This window comes from Geotrypetes seraphini, chromosome 5, assembly GCF_902459505.1.
Source record: "Geotrypetes seraphini chromosome 5, aGeoSer1.1, whole genome shotgun sequence".
Taxonomy (NCBI): domain Eukaryota; kingdom Metazoa; phylum Chordata; class Amphibia; order Gymnophiona; family Dermophiidae; genus Geotrypetes; species Geotrypetes seraphini.
Window position 1 is genome coordinate 34,765,170 of NC_047088.1, and position 22,443 is coordinate 34,787,612.

Here is a 22,443-nt window from a genome sequence, read left to right on the forward strand (position 1 = left end):
TGTTGACACTTTTCCTTATAAGTGTATAGAAAGTTATTTAATAAAAGATTTTTGATATTATAATCAGATATAAATAAACTATTCCATAAAGACTACAAATTACACTGCCATGGTTTAGCAGAGGAAGATCAAACTTTATTGAAACTGCTTGCATACAAAATATATTGCACTATAACCAAACAAATGTCAACATAAAATCCAATCTGTTGTAGCTAATATGTACAGAGACCATTGTCCCAAAAGCAGTTACATTACAAGGTCAGTCTACCTTGGTTAATTATCTACAGTATTTTGAACCAAAACAGCTTACAGATGATGTGTGCAAGGTACCAATTATTGTTTCCCAATACTATACATTCCCAAAATATATAACTAGAAATCAACATTAATGTTTGGCAATACTTTTTAAGACATTTTATATTTGTTAAATCATGTGCAGTTTCTTGCCATTTTTATATATTCATTTGTATGCAAGTAAAAACAAAACAAAAAAACCAAGAAACAAAACAACAAGAAAAAAAATGAAAGTAAAGCGACAAACAAAAGTCACATCAGAGGCAGAGTCAGGGCTGTACAGTTCTGTACATGATCAGTGGCACTCTAGTGGAATAATGTTAACTAAAAAGCTTAAAATGCAGGCTGTCACAGTTTTACCTTGTACATTTCATTCATGATCAGAAACAATTTAAAAAAAAAGAAAAAGAAAAAAATACAATTGTTTAAATTCCTCCTTGGAAATCCTTTGATGCCTACTATGTCTGTTGATAATTCTGACCTTGTGCCTCAAAAACGTCTAGCATGATTGACCTGCCTTCGATATGAGCTAGTTCTGCTCGGCCTGCAAAATCCACAGCATGAGCTCATTGTAGGTCATCTTCTCACCTCCTCTCCTACCTCCTACACTGGCCAGAAATAAAAATTATGAATCGATTTTGAAAACTGTTGGGAGGCTGAAGTAATAAAAGGCTCTACATGTTATTTTATAATTGTATATTTCAGGCCACACAGCAGACATTTTATGTTATCCTGTGACCAGGTACATCCCTTTCAGTCAAATAAGAGCATTTAGTTTTTTACAAATTAAAAGCCACTTACTTGACGGGTTTATAAAAACAGATTACACTCTTCTTGGTAATACTAATTGCTAAATCTTCAGTGCAAAACAAATTTCCTATCTTTTTTACTGCCTAGACTGATGTTTTTTGTAAGGAAAAAAAATTATGGAAAGCATGCATTCATCTAGAAACTTCTACATCTGACAAGGTTTGCTACATGTATTTTACATTTAGTGTTTCCAACTCATCTTCCCTGATTTCTGCATCCAAATATTATATTCCTATCTGCCAAGATATAAAAAAGGCACAGGTCATACAACATTTTTTATTTTTGCTAATGTAAATGACAATTGTTACATCACACATATTTCACGGCCCACTAAAATACTGAAAGAGTGGACCAAATAACGTGAACTGACGCAAGACATGAAATGACAAAACATTTCATGAAGAACTGGTAAGAATCTGAAAACAGAAGCCCATTTTTATTACTACAAATACTATTCATTCTGTAAGTTGCTTAGCAATGATTTTTGCCTTAAAATGGTACATCTGAACATAAGAGTAACACAGAGTTTCAGTATTTTCGAAACAAATCAATCAAAACAAATCTTTCATGTCAAGTGCAATATGTACTTGAAAGCATTTGAAAAGAAGTTTATCATATATTTAAGCACACATTTTTGCAATTTCTTAACCTGAACTCACTGCTCATAGCCGATGTTAAAAAAATAAGGCTAATCAAGAACTTTCTTCAATCATGCCCTGAACCCTCGTGCCTACTATTTGTCTTTGGCCTAACAGGTTTCTCTAACATGGAATAATTATGGAAACGATGTAGGAAATATGATTTTAGTAATAGGCAGTTTAGGGTACTCCATTAACCACCAACTGTTGACCATCAACGTTTTCAGACTTTTCTTTCTTCTGATTCCGATCTTTACCCGTGCGCAGCCGATTCCCTTCATTGGATGTATTCTGCAATGTTTTATTATGCACACTCCTTTCATTATTACAGTCAATTCTGATCTGAAATCAGAAACAGTTAACTCAATTTAAAAGCAATTTGGAAAATTTCATAAAGCGTGTATTCCAAAATTTTTATATATCGGGAAAAAAAAAATCAGTAAGGTGGCAGGAAGAATGATCATTACAGACAACATATGAATATTCTACAGATTGATGGACTTCACTGTGTATAGAAAAGTACATTAACAACAGCTTCCTATTTGTAAAAAAAAATCTCAATCTACCCCAATTAGAAGTAAACTTTATTATTGTAAACCTTCACGAAGGCACTGCCACTGGTGGGATTTTGTAGACATCAATCATGTCTCGCCTCAGCCATCTCTTTACCAAGCTGAAGAGCCCTAACCTTTTTAGTCTTTCCTCATACGCGAGGAGCTCCATCCCCTTTATCATTTTGATTGCTCTTCTTTGAACCTTTTCTAGTGCCACTATGGACTCCTTTTACGAAGGTGCGCTAGCGTTTTTAGCGCATGCACCGGATTAGCGTGCGCTAGCTGAAAAACTACCGCCTGCTCAAGAGGAGGCGGTAGCGGCTAGCATGCACGGCATTTTAGCGCGCGCTATTCCGCGCATTAAGGCCCTAACGCGTCTTCGTAAAAGGAGCCCTATGTCTTTCTTGAGATAAGGAGACCAGAATTGAATGTAAGCGATACAAGGGTATTATAACATTCTTAGTCTTGTTAACCATCCCTTTTTTAATAATTCCTAGCATCCTGTTTGCTTTTTTGGCCACAGCCGCAGATTGAGCAGAAGGTTTCATCGTATTGTCTACAATGACACCCAGATCCTTCTCTTGGGCGCTAACCCCACAAGGTGGACCTTAGCATCCGGTAATTGTGATTTGGGTTATTCTTCCCAATGTGCATCACTTTGCATTTGTTCACATTAAGTTTCTCCTGCCACTTGAACCCCCAGTCTTTCAATTTCCTAAGGTCTGCCTGCTTTTTCACAATCTGCATGCGTTTTGACAACTTTGAACAGTTTAGTGTCATTTGTAAATTTAATCACCTCACTCGTCGAACCAATTTCCATATCATTTATAAATAAGTTAAATAGCACCCAGTACGGATCACTGCAGCACTCCATTGGTTCCTCCATTAAGAAAAATGATCTTTTAATCCTTCCTTTCTGTTTTCCATCTTATAACCAATTCTTAATCCAGTTACATTTGTTATTTATTCTACCAGACAAACTTAGAACTAGAAGTAAAGAGTCCAACCTATTACTATGACCCAGCATAGAGCAGTACATGAATGTTAGTCTGGAAAATACTTAATTATTGCTTACAAAGGTTCCTGTTAGTTGTAAAGCAAAAATAGAGCATTTCCAAAGAAAGTCACATTCAGGTGCTCATCTGGTCAAAGGTTAACCACTCAGTTAAAAAAGCCTAGGGAAGTTTAGGATTACCGTATTCCTTTTTCAATGTTTGAAAAATATAAAATAATTTTGGAGTGGAAGGGTAGGCGTGACTTTGTGAGTTTAATCCGAGCCCTTCCTCAAATTGTGATAACTAGTGTGAACTGGCTGGTTGAGAACAATAGGATACTTAAGACAGGACTTGAAGACCAGATTAAGGAAAGTAAAGGGATGTGATGCATTCAAAGTAGGTATCATAGATCTAAACAGTAGTGAAAATTCACATGCTTACAGATTCCAGAACACTTTTACGAAGGTGCGCTAGCGTTTTTAACGCACGCACCGGATTAGCGCGCGCTAACTGAAAAACTACCGCCTGCTCAAGAGGAGGCTGTAGCGGCTAGCACGTGTGGCATTTTAGCGTGCGCTATTCCGCGCGTTAAAGCCCTAACGTGCCTTTGTAAAAGGAGCCCTTAAATTCTACTTCCTTCTTAAAAAACACACACATAGCACATATATAATATATACCTGAAGTGACCCATCTGCTGCTGTTCTCCCTTTAGCATCTCTTGAGCTACGTTGACGGTTATCTGTCCCTGATGGATCATCGCTTACTATAAACAAACGATTAAGCAAGTTATTACTCAAATGCTGAAAGTTGAAAATGGAACCTACTTTAAGTAATTTGATGTTTTGCTTATACTAGAAAAATAAAGTTGCATTATAACAACCAAAAATATCAGCAATCATAGGTATAAAATTAGACAGATACTTCTAACATACTCCTAATTTCTAAATATACAAGAAACCAAGAACAAAAAAAAACACCTTCAAAAGAAAAAGGAAAAAAATAAAATAAAATCAAGAAATATAAAAACAAACAAACAAAAAAAAAAAAACCTACTCTGCTTGTGCATAGCAAGACAAACTTTGTAGCTATATTAAACCAAGGTTATTTTTTAAACTTATTTAAAAGATCTTTATTAAATCTCATATAGACCACCACATGAATAAATATTACACAGCAACAAAGTTCAATACAATTTTTATCAACCACATTCTGTAAACGGCGCTTTAAGTTAGGCAGCGGAAGGTGCCATACTGCCGTCTAACTTAATTGTTTAATTAGTTTTAATCGGTGTGGTTATTGGTCACACCCTTAAAACATAATTAAAAACTTGTTAAAATAAAGTAGGCACCGGATCGGAAGGCACCTACTACAGTAGCTGTTGTAATTGCGTCTACATGAAGCTGCCTAAGGTTAAAGTAGGCGTTCTTAGGGGTAGAGATGATCCTGGCTTACATTAAAAATGCCTAAGTTGATTTTTATATATTATTCTTGTTTGGTGTACTTGAGAATCTTCTAAATGACGGTTTGGTCCTATATTTATTTTGAATGGTAACGGTGAAATGGAACTCAGAAGCTGCTTACAGTTAGGTTCTGTATGCACCTTTATTATTTTTTCAAAAAATGACTGTTAAAGTTTTAGACTAATTTTTTTTTACATATCTTGAATAGATATTCTGGAAAACTTTAGCTATATTTTATTTACCATATTTTATGATGACGATATACTGAGGTGCAGATCAAGTCATAGTTTAATATGAGTAAATGGAGGGTATGACAGGAGCTCTGAAAGAATGATCTCTGCTGGAGGGTGTTTTCAAATGATTCTAGTTTTGGTTTTAACATGTTCTTTTAAGAATACTTTGAAGGGGATTAAGGAGGGGGAAAAAAAAAATGCCTAAGTTATATGGTAGGCGCCATTAGCCACATTCTTTAAACAGCACCTAAGCATGACCGACATGTGGCTGGCACCATTTTGTAGACAACTATCGATGTAGATGCTGTTTATAGAATATGGTCCAAAATGTATGGTTAACACAGTGGTCTCAAACTTAAACCCTTTGCAGGGCCACATTTTGAATTTGTAGGTACTTGGAGGGCCTCAGAAAAAATAGTTAATGTCTTATTAAAGAAATGACAATTTTGCATGAGGGAAAAACTCTTTATACTTTATAAATCTTACCTTTTGGCTAGGTCTTAATAATAATAATAATAATGTAATTTATAGCTAAAGAGACATATAATCAAGAAACAGTTTTATTTTACTTTTATGATTATGATAAACATACCGAGGGCCTCAAAATAGTACCAGGCAGGCCGCGAGTTTGAGACCACTGGGTTAACACATGCTAATATGCTACCGCAGAACACAGTAAAATGGTTTGCAGTATTTTGCCTAAAATTTGCATGGAGTTATCTATTTTTTTTTAAACATTTTGAAGAGGGGTAGTATCTTGGGTGGAGAGTGGGCACTCCTGCCTTATCCAGATAGTGAGTTACGTACTGGATAACAGAGGGTTAATGTGGGAGCACTTAGAGGCAACTTCTATAAGAGGCGCCTAACTTAATTAGTAAATTGGCTTCAATTTATGAGCTTGAAAAAAAATAAATTAATTGGGTGATATGCGCCTATCTTCTTAGGTGCGATTCTACAAAAGATAGGTGCCTAATGCCAAAGGAGGCATGTTTAGGGGTAGAAAAGGACTTAGGTGCCACTAGGCGCGATTCTCTAAAGGACTTAAGCACCTATACTGTAGGCCTTTAAAACCATGGTCTATATTACGCCCCTGTTTTAAGTTAGGCGAGATTCTATAAAAGACGCCTAAGCATCATTGACATGTGATAGGCGTCTATCTTTTTAGACATCATTTACAGAATTTCCCCCATAATGACTCCTAAATAGAAGATGGTATGTGCTCCTATGTTAATTTTTTGCAGGTAGTGTGTAATGGGAATGTTAGCAAATATCCAAAAAAAAAGGCAGCTCCACAACAATGCCTTGTTAAATCTGGGCTTAGCACATAAGAATAGTCTGATTTAGAATGAGTTAAGCCCGGAATTTTCTACACCTTAGCAAAATGGCCAACATGACCAGTCATGTGATCTAAATATCCCCACCTCAGAAGATGGAGCAAGGCTTTCATTGCAAAACAAAATTATTCTGCTCCAAGAATCAATTAAAAATGAATTTCTCTCTCATTGTAAACTAGGTGTTTTTTTTTTTTTTTTTTAATTCTTTATTCATTTTAAAACTTTCATTAAGTGTACAAAAATTTATAATAAATAAACATAAATCTAAGCACTTGTGCATCTTATCATTATATCTTATTTTTCTATTAATTATGTAAGATTTAGAGTTGGGTGGGGGTGGGTTTCCATTATATGAAAATAAAATAAATAGAGGGATTCGAGGGTGGGAGGGGGAGGGTTATATTTATAATTATAAAACTAGTTCTTTAATAACCTTTGAAACCTCCTCGACCTCTTCCACCTTGACCTCGTGCTCCACCACCACCACGTCTTCGTCCATCCCCCCTCCGAAGATAGTTGTCCCGTTCTTCTTCTGCTGGAGCTAATGACCAATCACTGAGCTCATCCCTGTGGTCTGACTCAGTTTCAGAGGCATTTGATGCTTCAGAATTTGTTCCTGTCAAAAAGAAGCACAGAGACTAATCAATAATGTTTACGTTATGATAATGTCCCATTAGTAAACAAAAATGATAATTAAATCTGCTGGGGTAATTTTATGAAGCCATTTTCATATGTATGTAGTGGTCATATATGCATATAAATGATTTTTGACGACATGATGATATCTATTTTGTTGGTAGGCATGTAGAGGGGCTATGCTGGGCAGAGCATGTGTAGTGGTGCCTCGCATAACGGACGCCTCGGACAGCGAACGCTGCGCATAACGAACTTTTTGTCTTGCTCCCTATAACGAACTTCGTTTCACACAACGAAGTCGCCCGAGGGGCCCGGGGGGGGGGGGCGGAACTACTCTCGCCGCTTCCTAATGTGAGCCGGGAACAGCAGCACCCTCCTGTCTGAATGCAGTGTTCCATCATCTCCCTCCACCTTACCTTAGATGCCGAGTTTTCCGGCTTTCTTTTTCGGCCAGCCACACACTTTCAAAGAGCAGCACATGCGCGCATGCTCTGTTGTTCAATCTTCTCCTCTGACGCAACCGGAAACCGGAAGTTGCAGGAGAGGAGAACATTGATCAACTTCAGCAGCTGCGCGTGCACAGCTTTTTGAAAGCGTGCGGCTGGGTGAAAAAGAAAGCTGGCAAACTCTGCATATAAGGTGAGGTGGAGGGAGGGAAATGTAGGGCTGCAGAACGAATTATTTTGTTTTACATGTATTCTTATGGGAAAACAGGGCTGCAGAACGAATTATTTTGTTTTACATGTATTCTTATGGGAAAACGCGTTTCACACAACAAACGTTTCACATAACAAACTTGCTCCTGGAACGGATTAAGTTCGTTGTGTGAGGCACCACTGTATGTGTATCAGTTATAATATATGCTAATTTATCTGTGCGCTTAATCTAAATGTGGACATTTACAATGGCTGTCAAGGGAAAGTATAAATGTCTGAACCTGTAAATCTAAGAGTAATTTCTGTGGTTTACATTAGCATCTAGGTGGCTATTTGATAAAGGCACATAAATAGATGCTCTTATAAAATTGCCCTCTATAGATGTGTATGTAGAAGGCATTTCTGCATGTAAATCACGTATTGCAAACAGAAAACAGATTTTATAGAACTGTGCAAGTGTATGTTTAATATGCATGCCGGTTAAGGGTAGGCATGTTTTTACACTATTTGCTTGTATGTATTCCTAAGGGTATAGTTTGTTTTTTAAAATATTTTTCTTTTCACCATCAACATGTATCAAACAAACCTGCCAATAATAATAATAAAAAAAACCTGCTGTATAAATAACTTGATCATGAGGCACAATTGAAGTCTAAGATGGTACATTTTGTCAAATTACACCCTCCTACCTCTGGGATGCCCGCTCCCTCCTGCCACAAAGGAACTCCCTCCCCCCACCCCAAAAAAGTCAGGAGGGATGCCCACTCCGCTCCTGCCACGAAAGCACTCCCTCTCCAGGCCCCCCTCTTAAAAGTTGAAAGCAGGAGGTACTGAGAACACCTCATGCTCCTCCTCCCTCCAACTATGACACAGGGCCTTAGGACCCTCCCCCATGGTATCTTAGCCAATCAGGGCCTTAGGCCCCTCCCCATGCATCACATGATGCACCAGGATGGGGCCTAAGGCCCTGTATCGTAGTCAGAAGAGGAGGAGTTCTCAGTACCTCCTGCTTCCAACTTTTAAGAGGTACAGGGCAAGGGGGCCTGGAGGGGGAGGGAGTTCCTTCATTGCAGGAAGTAGTGGGCATCCTTCCTGCCATTTTGCTGCGGGTCGGAGGGCATGCTATGGGAGGCTTTTTTTTTTTAATGGGACAGGTTGTGTTTAACACACATACAACATCTGTGTTATTAAAAAACAAAACCAAACCAGAAGCCCTAACAGCAGTGACAGTAGGCTGCTTTCCCTGTCACTTCTGCCAGGACTTGGCGCATGTGTCAATCGCTCACTGAGCGATTGACTCGGTCGCGTTTGCATGCAAATGATTTGCACCTCCTTGCAAATCATTTGCATGCAAACTTTTTAGTGCATTGATCGCTGTTGGGGAATCGGCCAACAGTGATCCAGTCGGTAATACCAACTGACTTTTGCGCATCTAGGCCATAGACAGCCAGTGTTCTCCCCAGAAATTTTTTCCAGCCGGGTGGCATGAAAAAGTAGCCGGGTGGGGTGGGATGGGGAAAATTAACCCCCTCTTTTACTAAAGTGCGCTAGCATTTTTAGCGTACGCAAACCCCCGCGCTAAGCGAGAAAACTAAAGCCAGCTCAATGCTGGCATTAGCATCTAGTGCACTTGGTAATTCTGCATGCGCTAAGAGCACGCTAAAACCACTATCGCAACTTAGTAAAAGGAGCCCTAAATGTGTACTATTTTTTATTAGTTTATTATTATTTTCCAATGCTCAATATGATTTCCTTTTTTAAGGTTTGACACTTGTGCCAGAATATTTTTACTAAATTTAAGAAGTATCCAATTCTAGAAGGGAATAATTAGATATTTGCCCTCTTTCAAATGGTATAGAGGTTTAAAAAAGGGAAAGACGTTAATGAAGTCATTAGATTCAATCTAGCCATTTATTTCTGCATGAATTTAAACAACTAACAAAAAAAAGATAAATATAGTTCATCCAGTCATATAAGAAATGGCTCTACAGCAGGAGGTGCCCACCCTTTTTTGGCTTGCGAGCTACTTTTAAAATGACCAAGTCAAAATAATCTACCAACAATAAAATTTTAAAAAACACAAAGCACACTGTACGCAGAGAAAATGTCAGGAAGGAAGGAGGGAGGGGGCACAAACTTGGGATGCAGAAGGAAGGGAGGGAAGGGGCATGAACTTGGGACATAGCATGGAAGGATAGAAGGAAAAAGATGCTGAGGTGGAGGAGGGAATAGAAAGGGAAAATTATTGAGCATGGGTGTGAGGGAAAGAAATGGTGTACATGGGGAAAGGAAGAAAGAGGAGAATGTTGGGCATAGGAAGAGAATTGTTGGACATGGTGGGAGAGGAGTAAGGTAGAGAAAGATGAGAGGGAGAAATGTTGGATGTGGTGTTGGAAGGGAACAGTGGGATAGATGCAAAATTGGAAGAATGTTGGACCTGGTGGTGGAGGGAATGGAGGAAGAGATGTCGCATGGTTCTGGAGAGGGGTAATAGAAGGAGAAATGTTGGGCATGAGGCTGGTGGACAGGGGTAAAAGATGTTGCACACAGTCTGGGGGGGGATGAGAGAGGGAGAAATGTTGGATGTGGCAGTAGAAGGAGTCGGAGCGATATATCCTGGATCCCTCTAACTTTCTTTCCTCACTCCCTTTACAGCAAGGGAAGGAATGAGAGAGAGATGGTGGACATAGCACATGGGGGTGGAGGAGAGAGGAAGAAATGCTGTGCAAGGTGGGGAGGGGTAAAAGAGTGTGCTTTGTGTAGTTTAATTTTGTGGTTACCATTATGTATTATTAATAAGATTATATTGTGTGTATGTGAAAAATGAATGGAAGAAATGGCATTTACAATTAGTACTATTATTAGTATTGCAGCTGGGTCTGGGGGTGGAGCCTGGGCAGTGCTTTTGGGCCCCCCAAACAAAAAAGCATTCCACTAACTGGACCTAGTATGGGAGGAGAGATGGTAGACCTGCTGGGAGGAAGGGGGACGAATGATCGCATCCCAGAAATTTTGGCATAATTTTGCATTTTCAATTTTAAAAATCCTTATCTCCAAGATGCAAACCGAGCTATTTTCTACAAATAGCTATATAAGTTTTTGCATGCAGGCCCCTTAAATTAGCTTTTTCACTCCTTCATATTCATATGACACAAGTTCACCATTTTTTAAGTTTTCTCTCCCTCTTTTTTTTTTTTTGTGCATTCAGCATCTTGAACATCCCTGTTTACTGAGTAGACATACACATTTTGGTTAGAAATGATTCACAATTACTATGCTAACAAGAGCTAAACAAACTTTAAATAACTTTACAGTAACTTCAAATCCTGGGGGGGGGGGGGGAAGAAATACCACAGTACTACTGTACCTGCACATTTTTTCCAGTAACAAATTACTAAATATAAAATAATATCAAAATATATCCACAAATGAATTTTGGCCCTTTGAAACCTAGTAATCAGTCATATCAATCATGGAGTAAGATGTCACTCACACCCCTATAAGTACAAGGCCAGACCAGTCCACCTGACTTCTACTACCGGCAATCCCCCTCGCACAATGACCTCACCTACTTGAGCTCCCGGAGATTCCTTGTTCGCTACGAGTGCGAGGTCTGATTTGTTCAGTGTCCTGTCCTGCACCATAGGCATCCTGCGCTGCGGTGAAGTTTCCAAGTGAGAGAAGGGGAGGCTTCCCTTGCGCCGTGACTTTTTTTTTTTGCTTCATTAGGTATAGGTCAGCAAGAATGAAAACTTACAACTTGCTTCGGGCCTTCCTCGTTGCCGGGTCCTGCCTTCGCGGAAACAGAAAGTAGGCAGGACCCGGCAGCGAGAAAGGCCCAAAGCAAGTTGTAAGTTTCCATCCGTCATTAACCAGTTTCCTGCCTGTTTCCTGCCTTAGCCCGTAGCGAACTCATGCTTCGGGGCTCTAAGGTGTGCGTGCCGGTTTCCCTTCTCTTCTTCCCCGCCCGCCCCGGGACGTAACTTCCGGTTTCGGAGGGAAGCCGGCACGCATACCTTAAAGCCCCGAAGCATGAGTTTGCATCTCCAAGCCGGTGAGAGATGGTATTTTGGGGGAATTTTTTTATGTTGAGCGGCGGCAACAGCAGGATTCCTGATAGATGACAGCTGGGCGGTAATCTAAATTAGCTGGGTGGACCGCCCGGTTAAAAAGCCCTGGGGAGAACACTGGACAGCCTAATTTACTAAATTGACAAAGGAAGGTAGCACTAATCAATTTAATCAGGCATGAAATTTCAAGGACAAAAGGCTGCTTCATCAGATTTACTAAGCTTTCTTTTCTCTCAAAAAAAGAATAAAGAATCCTTAAAACTTTCTGATCCATAAGAACCTGTGACAAATCTGAGAGGAAGTCCCTCCGCCCCTCTTGCTTCTGAATTTTGGCAGGGACAACAGGGGATTGGGGATAGAGAGAGAAGAGAGTTCAGCTATTGATGGCTTACTTTCTTTGGGATGACCCCTAGAAAGTATATTTGTTAAAGTTTGAAATAACAAACTTTGTTTGGAAGTTTTCTTTTTTTCTTTTTTCTTAAATCAAGGCACTAGTGGCTTCCTTAGATGTCTATCATTCTATTAGAAAAATTGCATTTTCTCATATTTTCCTAAACCTCCATTCCAGCTTTGCATATTTGTTTTACATGAATTTCTTCATAAAATGTAAGATATTGTATGAAGGTGTACATTGTACAAAAGAGATATGTTTTTTTGCAAGCTTCAGACAATTGTGAATAAAATGTCTTTTACCTAAAACACTGAATTCTGCAATCATTTTGTTAATTCTGTAGTATCCTAGAATTTGAAGATGAATGCAAAGATCCACGTTTTACACACTTTCTGGATTTCTACAGTAACATACCTGAGGCATAGCCTGGACCACGCCTGTTGCGCCCACGATTGTTGTACGGTCTAGCACCTCGGCCTAGACCTGGGTTATCATCAAACACTTTTTCTTTATCTGTACGAGTTGGTTGTGGTCTAGATGTAGCCCCAATCTGACGCAGCTGCTCATCAATTTGCAACCTTTCCAATCGTAGCTGGTCCACCTCCTGTTTAGAATACAAATAGTACTTAGATCTATGTCATATCTTTTATATCATGATATGAAATACAGCTCTCCCCCAAAATTCACAGGAGTTCCATTCCAGGAACACCTGAAAATTTCGAAAAACTGTAAATGCGGTTCAGGAGCTGATCGAAGACAGGAGAGGGCAGCTGGTGCTGAAAATCATTCTCAGTATTTTCCGACCGCCTCTTCCTGGTACTAAAGTCAGCCTTCACCAATCAGGAGCTGCTTTGACACGCCAGTTCCTGATTGGTGTAGCCTGACTTTAGTACCAGGAAGAGGCGGTTGGAAAAATTCTGCAAATTACTGAGTCCGTGATTCGTGAACTCTGAAGTTGCGGGGATTTACTGTACCGTATTTTTTGCTCCATAAGCTGCACTTTTTCCACTCCCAAAAGGAGGGTGGAAAAGTGGGTGCATCTTATGGAGCAAATATACCCACCCCCTCTGTACCTTTTTTTAAAATCCCAGCGGTCCAGGAAGGCAGGCAGATACCCCCGGTACCTTTTTTCTAAATTCCTGTGGTCCGGCGGTCCAGTGCTGTATCTCCTGCCCCTCCCTTGCTGAATGGCTGCCTCCATGCCTTGGCTGAGTGAAGCACAATGCAGGTGCAAGCTTTTTTCCGCCTGCCTGGTCCCGCACCTGCATTGTGCTTCACTCAGCCAAAGCATGGAGGTAGCCGTCCAGTGACGGAGGGGCAGGAGATACAGCGTTGGACTGCCGGACCGCAGTAATTTAGAAAAAAAGTACCGGTGTGTGTGTGTGTCTGCCTGCCTGGACCGCTGGAATTTAGAAAAAAAAAAAAAAAGGGGGGGGGGCTTTTCTGCCTGTCACTAAGCCTGCCCTGTGCCCTATACCTAGTCCCGGCCTACCACTAGACCACCAGATGGGGGACAGGGTAAAGGGCAGGCCTAGTGGCAGGCAGGCAGGTACACCAATTGCTTTAGAATTTTTTTTCTTGGTTTTTCCTCCTCTATAGTAGGTGTGTCTTATGGAACGAAAAATACGGTATACTATAAGATGTTATCTATTAGAAACATAGAAACATGATGGCAGATCATCCAGTCTGCCCATCCGCAGTAACCATTATCTCTTTCTCTCTCCGAGAGATCCCACGTGCCTATCCCAGACCCTCTTGAATTCAGACCACAGTCTCTGTCTCCACCACCTCTTCCGGGAGACTACTCCATGCATCTACCATGTATGCATCTAAAATGTATTTCCTTAGATTACTCTGGAGCCTATCACCTCTTAACTTCATCCTATGCCCTCTCATTGCAGTTTCCTTTCAAATGAAAGAGACTCGACTCATGCGCATTTACATTACGTCAGTACTTAAACGTTTCTATCATATCTCCCCTCTCCTGCCTTACCTCCAAAGTATACAGATTGAGATCTTTTAAGTCTGGCAAATATAAATAACTCGAATATACTAACCAATACAATTAAAACCCATCTGACTTTTAATGGATTAAAACTTCATATTTTACAGTTTACAATTGTTAGTTTGATTGCAATTTCCAAGGTATAAATTCAGAAGAATGCAAAAAAAAAAAGTCATGTTGAGTCACACCTAGGCCCATCAAGATCCACAGTCAGGATCACAAACACCTGAAGGATGGCAAAAATTATTTTTTTTTTTTAAATTCTTTATTCATTTTAAATAAACAAGTGTACAATAATATATCCATTAAATTTCAATGTAACACTTGAAAATCTTAATCATATCATCAAGAACAAAAGTATATATCCCCACCCCCCACCCTACTGAAATTAAAATTCATGAATCATTTTCAAACATACAATAAGTGTACAGAAATATAATCATTATAATTTCAATACAACACTTGAACATCTTTCCAAATCATCTAAAATAAAAATATTAATCCCTTCCCTCCTGCCCTACCTAAAGAAATAAAAACAAACTCTCAATGGAAAATATACCACCCCCACCCCCCAATGCGTAAAATATAATTTCCCATAAAAAGTGATGTCTACTCTTTATAATATTTTTCCATTGGCCCCCAGATCTTTATAAACTTATTGTAAGTCCCTTTCTGCGTAGCAAGAGCTCGTTCCATCTTATAAATATGGCATAATGAGTTTCACCAAAATGTATAGCTAAGATTAGAGTAGTTTTTCCAATTTTTGGTAATATGCTGAATGGCGACCCCTGTCATGATTAACAAAAGTTTATTATTACTCAACAAAATTTGACTTTTTTTCCTCATAGATATACCAAACAAAACAGTGTCATAGGATAACGCTACATGATTCTCTAGAAGACAGTTAACTTGAGTCCAAATTGAATTCCAAAATAACATAATATAGGGACAAAAAAAAATTAAATGATCCAATGTCCCTACTTCAAGATTACAATACCAGCATCTATTAGATTTAGAGCAATCCAACTTTTGTAAACGAACTGGGGTCCAAAACGCTCTATGCAATAAAAAGAACCAAGTTTGCCTCATAGATGCTGACACTGTACATCTCATTCTCCAAGACCAAATTCGTGGCCATTGAGATGCAGAAATTTGCTGCTTAATCTCAATGCTCCAAATATATCTGAGACCATTTTTAGGTTTTTTATTTATATGACCAGATATGAATTTATACTACAATGCGGCTTGATGACCTAGGAAGTCTGCTTGAAAACATAGGAACTCCAGACTAAATTGATTATCAAGATTTTTCCATTCAGGGAACCCCACCTGAATAGCCTGCTTCATCTGCAACCATTTAAAACTTTGTGATTTATTAAGACCAAATCTATGTTGTAGCTGTGAAAAATCAAGCAGCTTACCATCTGAAATAACATCATTTAGAGTTCGTATGCCTGCAATAATCCAGTCCTTCCAAATAATTTTATTTCCCCCAATTTGAATCTTGGAGTTTATCCATAAAGATTGGTTCATTGATTTATTAATTGGAATAGGTGTTAAATTACTAATGTATCTCAATGTTTTCCATGTGTCAATTAAAATTCTGTTATCCTTATATCTTCTAGGCATTTTAATACTAGGAATATGAACTAAATGTAAGGGAAACAAAAGATGCCATTTCAAATATAAACAATCAGGTGCATTATCAATAAGTTCTGGGAGGATCCAATACATACCCTGATGCATAATATAGGCTTGATGGTACCTATAAAAATTTGGAAAATTTACCCCCCCCTCCGCAATTGGCTTTTGAAGAAATACTAGAGCAATTCTGGCAAAAAGTATTTATTTGAAAACTTATTTATAGATCACAATTCTGATTAAAACCTTACACAAATTAAAACACAAACTACTTGCCATTAACAGATAAGAAAATTATAAAACACATTAGTTAAGAGCGCACATTCTGTAACCTACCAATAACTTCCTCAAAGAAGGTTTTTAACATTTTTCTCAAACATCCTGTTCTACCATAATTTCAACTGACAAAATATTCGACAGAGAAGGATGCTATAGAAAAAGCCTTGACTTAGGGCTCCTTTTACGAAGGTGCACTAGGGCCTTAACGCTAGGGCCGCTACCATCTCCTTTTCAGCAGACAGTAGATTTTCGGCTACCGTGTGCTAAAAATCCTAGCGCACCTTCGTATAAGGAGCCCTTAGCTGCTTGCATGGAAGGTGTATCTAGAAAACCAGAATTTTGTGAAAGCCAAGAGAAGCCAGAGTGTACCAGTGTAACAGATCCTTCACATACACACTAGAATCTTTATCTTGTCTCAACACTTCTTTAAAAATAGATCTTGAATTGCACCTGCTGAGCTATATGCATCCAGTGCAGTGTACAAAGCAGTGAATGAAGTTATATGTTCCAACATTCTACAAGTCAAATAACAGCCACGTTTTGAACAAGTTATAAACAACGAGGATAAGTGGAAGACAGGTCTGGATAAAGACCAATGCAATAATCTAGGCCAGTTACTACAGCAGATCCATTGTCTCATAGCTCATTTCCAGACATAAGCAATAGATTTTCCCTTTTCTACCTATCTAATTCTTTATGGACTTTTCCTCTAGGAACTTGCCCAAATCTCTTTTGAACCCCATTATATTAAGCTGCCTTGATCACATCTTCTAGCAACACATTCCATTGCTTAATTATGTGCTACATAAGACACTTTCTGTAATCTGTTTTAAATCTGCTGGTCATTAGCTTCATAGATCGTTCTGTTTTCTAGGGTTGTTTGAGAAGTCAAACCAGTGATCCACATTTAATTGTTTCACTTCATTCATGATGTACACCTTCTATTCCCTCAAACTTGCCTTTTTCAAGCCAAAACTATCTCCCTCTATCATGTTTGTTGTCCTTCTCTGAATGTTTCTAGTTCTATAATATAATAAGATGTGCTCACACTGTGGACCTATACAAGGCCCAGTTTTACTCTCTATTTCTTTTCAAATAATACCCAACACTCTAGTTGCATTTTTATTTATTTATTTTAAATAAATATAGCACACCGAGTTTAAAATTTCAATATAGTGCCCAAAATAACTCCAAGATCTTTTGCTTGGGTGGTGACTTCTTGTTCAGAACACAGTGACTTCTTGTTCTAGCTTCACAGTATCTTTCTACAATTCTTCACAATCCTCTGCTGTTTTAATGGCTTTGATTGACATTAATGTTAATGCACTGTTTTACTTTACTCGCTGCTCCTTTCTCCAGATTATTTTTGAATGCATTTATAGCTTTTCTATTCAGAAAACCGACTGTTTATTCCTACTCTGTTTTCTGCATTCCTGCATTCAGCAAACAATAGGGCATTGTCTCCCATCCCAAGACTTTTAATTTTCTTTGCAGGACTTTGCCAAATGCCTTCTGAAGATCCAAATGACTAATCAAGTGGCTCACCTTTCTATACATGTCTGTTAGAAAATTCTTTTTTTTTTTTTTTTTTAAATCTTTATTCCTTTTTATTTCTTTCAACAAGTGTACAATATTATTACAATTAATTTACATAACACACTTGGCATTCTTAAACAATATTATTATACATGTTTTTATTCCCCCCCCCACCTCCCACCCTTTTCCATATCAATAAAATATTCCTTCCAAATTTATATATAATTATACATCCCTTTTTGATAATACAATTAATCTGACATGAAATCTGTCCCTCTCCCCATCCTTCTTCCTCAAACACTTTAAACATTTTATTATACCCAGTAATGCACAACAATAAATATCCCATCTTATTACATATATCTCCTTATTTTTCATAACAACATATTTCCAATATTTTTCCCTCCCTATCTCTCCCATCCCATCCCATCCCATCCCATTTCTATATATTATCCCCTAAGGAAAAAGAATAAACTTTACTCGTTATAATATTCAATTAATGGCCTCCACACCTCTTGAAATCTTTTAAAATACCCCCTCTGTATCGCAAGAAATCTTTCCATCTTATACATATGACAAACTGAGTTCCACCAAAAAGTACAATTCAATCTAGAACAGTCTTTCCAATTAGTTGTTATCTGTTGAATTCCCACTCCCGTAAGAATCAACAATAATTTATTGTTTGCTGCAGATATTTGGCATTTGGCCCTCATACACATTCCAAAAATCACTGTGTCATAGGATAAAGCCACATGACTCTCCATCAACATATTAACTTGATCCCATATTGATATCCAAAATGCCTGAATACATGGACAATAAAATAAAAGATGGTCTAGAGTTCCAACTTCAATTTTACAATGCCAGCATCTATTAGACTTAGAGCAATCAAATTTTTGTAATCTAGTAGAGGTCCAGAATGCTCTATGCAACAAAAAGAACCATGTTTGCCTAATAGATGCTGACATCGTACCTTTAATTCTCCAAGACCAAATACGTGGCCATTGAGATGCATTAATCTGATGCTTAATCTCAATGCTCCAAATATCTCTTAATCCATTTTTAGGCTTCTTATTCAAATAATTAGATATAATTTTATATCACTTTGCGGCCTGGTGACCCAGAAAATCTGCCTGGAAACATAAGAATTCTAAGCTGTAATGATCATTTAAAGATTTCCATTCAGGGAACCCCACCTGAATAGCCTGCTTCAATTGCAACCACTTATATAATTTTGTTTTTTATTCAGACCATATTTATGTTGCAATTGTGAAAATTCAAGCATCTTACCATTATCAATTACTTCCGTTAATGATCTTATACCTGCTTTAATCCAATCTTTCCAGACAACCTTAAACCCGCCTATTTGTATCTTGGAGTTTACCCAAATAGTCTGTTGTTTCGATTTTAAAATAGAATCAGTAGTTAATTTGTCTACAAACCTTAATGTTTTCCAAGTATCCATTAATACTCTATTGTCCTTACGTATTCTAGGCACTTTTATACCAAGCAAAAGATCAAGCCTAAGTGGAAAGATAAGTGATCTCTCCACCCTTAACCACTCTGGTAATTGTTCCAAAAGCTCTGGGAGGACCCAATACATACCTTGGCGCATAATATAGGCCTGATGATATCTATAAAAATTGGGAAAATTTACCCCACCCTGCTCAATTGGTCTTTGCAAAGACACTAAAGCCACTCTTGCAATTTTACCCAGCCAAATAAATTTAACCAGAATACTATTTAATTTTTTATAGAAAAACCCCTGAAAAAACACTGGTATCATTCCCAATTGATAGCAAACCACAGGCAAAATCATCATTTTAACAGTTTGTACTCTTCCCCACCAGGACAAATGTAAAGGATTCCATTGCTCACACAACTTTTTGTAATAAAAATTTTTCATTTATTCTTATTGTCTCTTCAAGTGTTTTATTCAGCCAAATACCTAAGTACTTTATTCCATCCTCTTTCCATATAAAAGGGAAAGAATCAAGTATACCTTTTGTACAATGCACATTTAAAGGTAAAATCTCTGATTTAGTCCAATTTATTTTGTATCCTGAGAATTTTCCAAATGTATCTATGACCTTCAGTAGACATGGGATTGTTGTTTCCGGATTCCTCAAATGAAGCAAGATGTCATCTGCATAAGCAGATACTTTATATTCCACTCCAGCACATGGAATACCCTGTATGTCCTTTGCCTGTCGAATAGCTAATAATAAGGGTTCAAGAACTATATCAAAGAGCAAAGGAGATAATGGACAACCTTGTCTAACTCCCCTCTGCAACTTAAAAGCATCCGAAAAATTATTATTTATATATAAGCGAGCAGTTGGGGAGCTGTACAATGCTTGTATCATTTGTATAAATCCGGATCCAATACCAAACCATTCCATAGCTTGATACATGAAACTCCATTCTACACGATCAAAAGCCTTCTCAGCATCTAGTGAAACCGAAAAAGCCGGATCATTAATTTGTTTTGTTAAATAATACATCTGAAATGCCAGTCTAGTATTATTAGAAGAGTGTCTTTGAGCAACAAATCCAGTTTGATTCATTCCTATTATATGCGGAAGAGCTTTAGCCAATCTTAATGCTAAAATCTTAGCTAATAATTTACCATCTACATTTATTAAAGATATAGGCCTGTAGTTTGAAACCAATGTTCGATCTTTATTTGGCTTTGGCAAAACAATAGTTAAAGATTCTGCCATAGTGCCTGATATACAACCTTTATTCAGTTGATCCTGATATAATTTTAATAAATACGGTAATAGGGAAATTTGAAATTCTTTATAAAACTCTACTGTAAATCCATCTCCACCTGGAGCGGTCCCAACTCTAAGGGATTTCAATGCCATTTCTAACTCTTTTAATGATATAGGTTTATCTAAACTTCTTTTTATATGATCAGGAACCTTAGGACCTTCAACTAAATTCAAAAAATCCATCCCATCTTTCTCTTTATTTAAATAAGACTCCGAAGAATACAATGACTTATAATATTTTAAAAATTGTTTTAATATATTTCCAATTTGAGAATGAGAATTTCCTAACTCATCTTTAATTATGCTTATTTTCTCCTTCCTTTTCTTTGCTTTTAAATAATTTGCCAATAATCTTCCAGCCTTATTTGCACTACCATAATACACCACCTGCTGAGCAAAAATATCTTTCCTTACTAACCCAGAGGAAATTTCATTATATTCACATTTTTTTTAACAATATTTGAAATGTCTCCTGTTCCCATTTATTAACCAATTTTAATTCCAAATTCTTAATTTCTTTTTCCAAATTCACATATTGTTTTCTTAACAGTTTCTTTTTATATGCAGAATATGATATGTATGTATGATATGCAGATATGATATGCAGAATGTCCTCTCATAGTTGCTTTGAAAGCATCCCATAAAATTCCAATCGAAATTTCCTCTAAATCATTAAGTCTAAAATATTCATTTATTTTATTTTGAAATTCTGTGCAAAATTTAGAATCAGCAAGCAATGTATTATCAAACCTCCATACAGGTTTGGAATTATCTGGATCTACTAAGTTAACTTCTATCCATATACCACCATGATCAGATATTACTATTGGTTCTATGTCAGCTTTTATAACTTGCTGTACCATCTGATCTGAAACAAAAATATAATCAATTCTTGAGAACGATTGATGAACATGTGAACAAAATGTAAATTCCCGATCATTAAAATGAAGAATACGCCATATATCTTTTAAATTACATACTTGTATCAAATTATCTAATCCCATTGATTTCATTATTCTACTAGGCTTTTTATCCATTATTGGATCTATAACAGCATTGAAATCCCCAGCCACCACTAAATTAGTAGTAGCCAGTGGTAAAACTAATTGTTGTAGAGATTTAAAGAATTCACTTTGATTCGAATTAGGTGCATATATATTTAGTAACGCCATTGTATTACTGCCCATGCTCATGTCAACAAGTAACCACCTTCCTTGAGGATCTGCCTTAACCATATTAAATGTTGCTGGACATTTTTTATTAATCAATATTGCAACTCCTGCCTTCTTTTTTACCGCTGGTGCAAATAAACATTGTTTTATCCACTTATCTGTCAGCTTCATAGACTCTGTTCCAGACAAATGTGTCTCTTGCAAGAAACATATATCTATATTTTGTTGTTTAATATATTCCAATACCTTTTTCCTTTTTATAGGGTGATTAAGGCCATTTACATTCAAAGAAAAAATTTTAAAACCCATTTTACAAATAAAATATAAAATACATATATAATCCACTCAAACATAAAATATACATTTTTTCTTTTTCCTTAAACCAATATATGAGTCTCCCCCCTCCCCTCTTTCCCCATCCCCCCCTATTCCCATCCTCCACCCTCCCCTCCCCTAACACAAATGCAAACTTCGAAACGCACATATTACTGAGCAAAAAATAAACTCCCCACAGGCAATAACATACTCATTTTTCTTTCTCTAATCTTTCAAACAATCAACACTAAATTCTCCTGCAGTCAATCCATTCTTCAATACCCTAAATACCCATATTTACTATAATTCTTTATTACATACTTCCCCCCTCATTCAAATTTCCAAACATTCTTCCATCCTATACCTCTAATATATTTATAAAAGGATATACCCAATATTTCGGAAACCATTTCTTACAATATATAACCCCCCAAGATTAATATTATTATTTTATTTTATTTTTTTTGTCTAACCTAAGTTTCTCACAACTTCAATGGAACATACATCACTCCATCCTATAATATTCATTTTTTTTTAACCTTACATCAAAAGAAGGATCAAACATTTCAACCAAGCAGACCTCATATTTTTTAAAACTCTCATTAATTTTCATTGCATCTTCAATCTATTACAGTCTATTCTCCATT

General features: G+C 37.3%; 1 protein-coding gene across 1 annotated transcript in view; it reads right to left on the reverse strand.

Annotated features, from left to right (window-relative positions):
• Positions 1 to 113: 113 nt before the first annotated feature.
• The window catches only part of FMR1 (FMRP translational regulator 1), an 88,412-nt gene continuing 66,082 nt past the window's right edge, over positions 114 to 22,443 (reverse strand). The window contains exons 12-15 of the mRNA XM_033946273.1: positions 12,486 to 12,675; positions 6,752 to 6,934; positions 3,969 to 4,054; positions 114 to 2,084 (exon numbers count right to left, since the gene is read on the reverse strand). Of these exons, the coding sequence (XP_033802164.1) occupies positions 1,923 to 2,084; positions 3,969 to 4,054; positions 6,752 to 6,934; positions 12,486 to 12,675 (621 nt within the window). The 3' untranslated portion in view covers positions 114 to 1,922. The remainder of the gene's footprint in view (positions 2,085 to 3,968; positions 4,055 to 6,751; positions 6,935 to 12,485; positions 12,676 to 22,443) is intronic.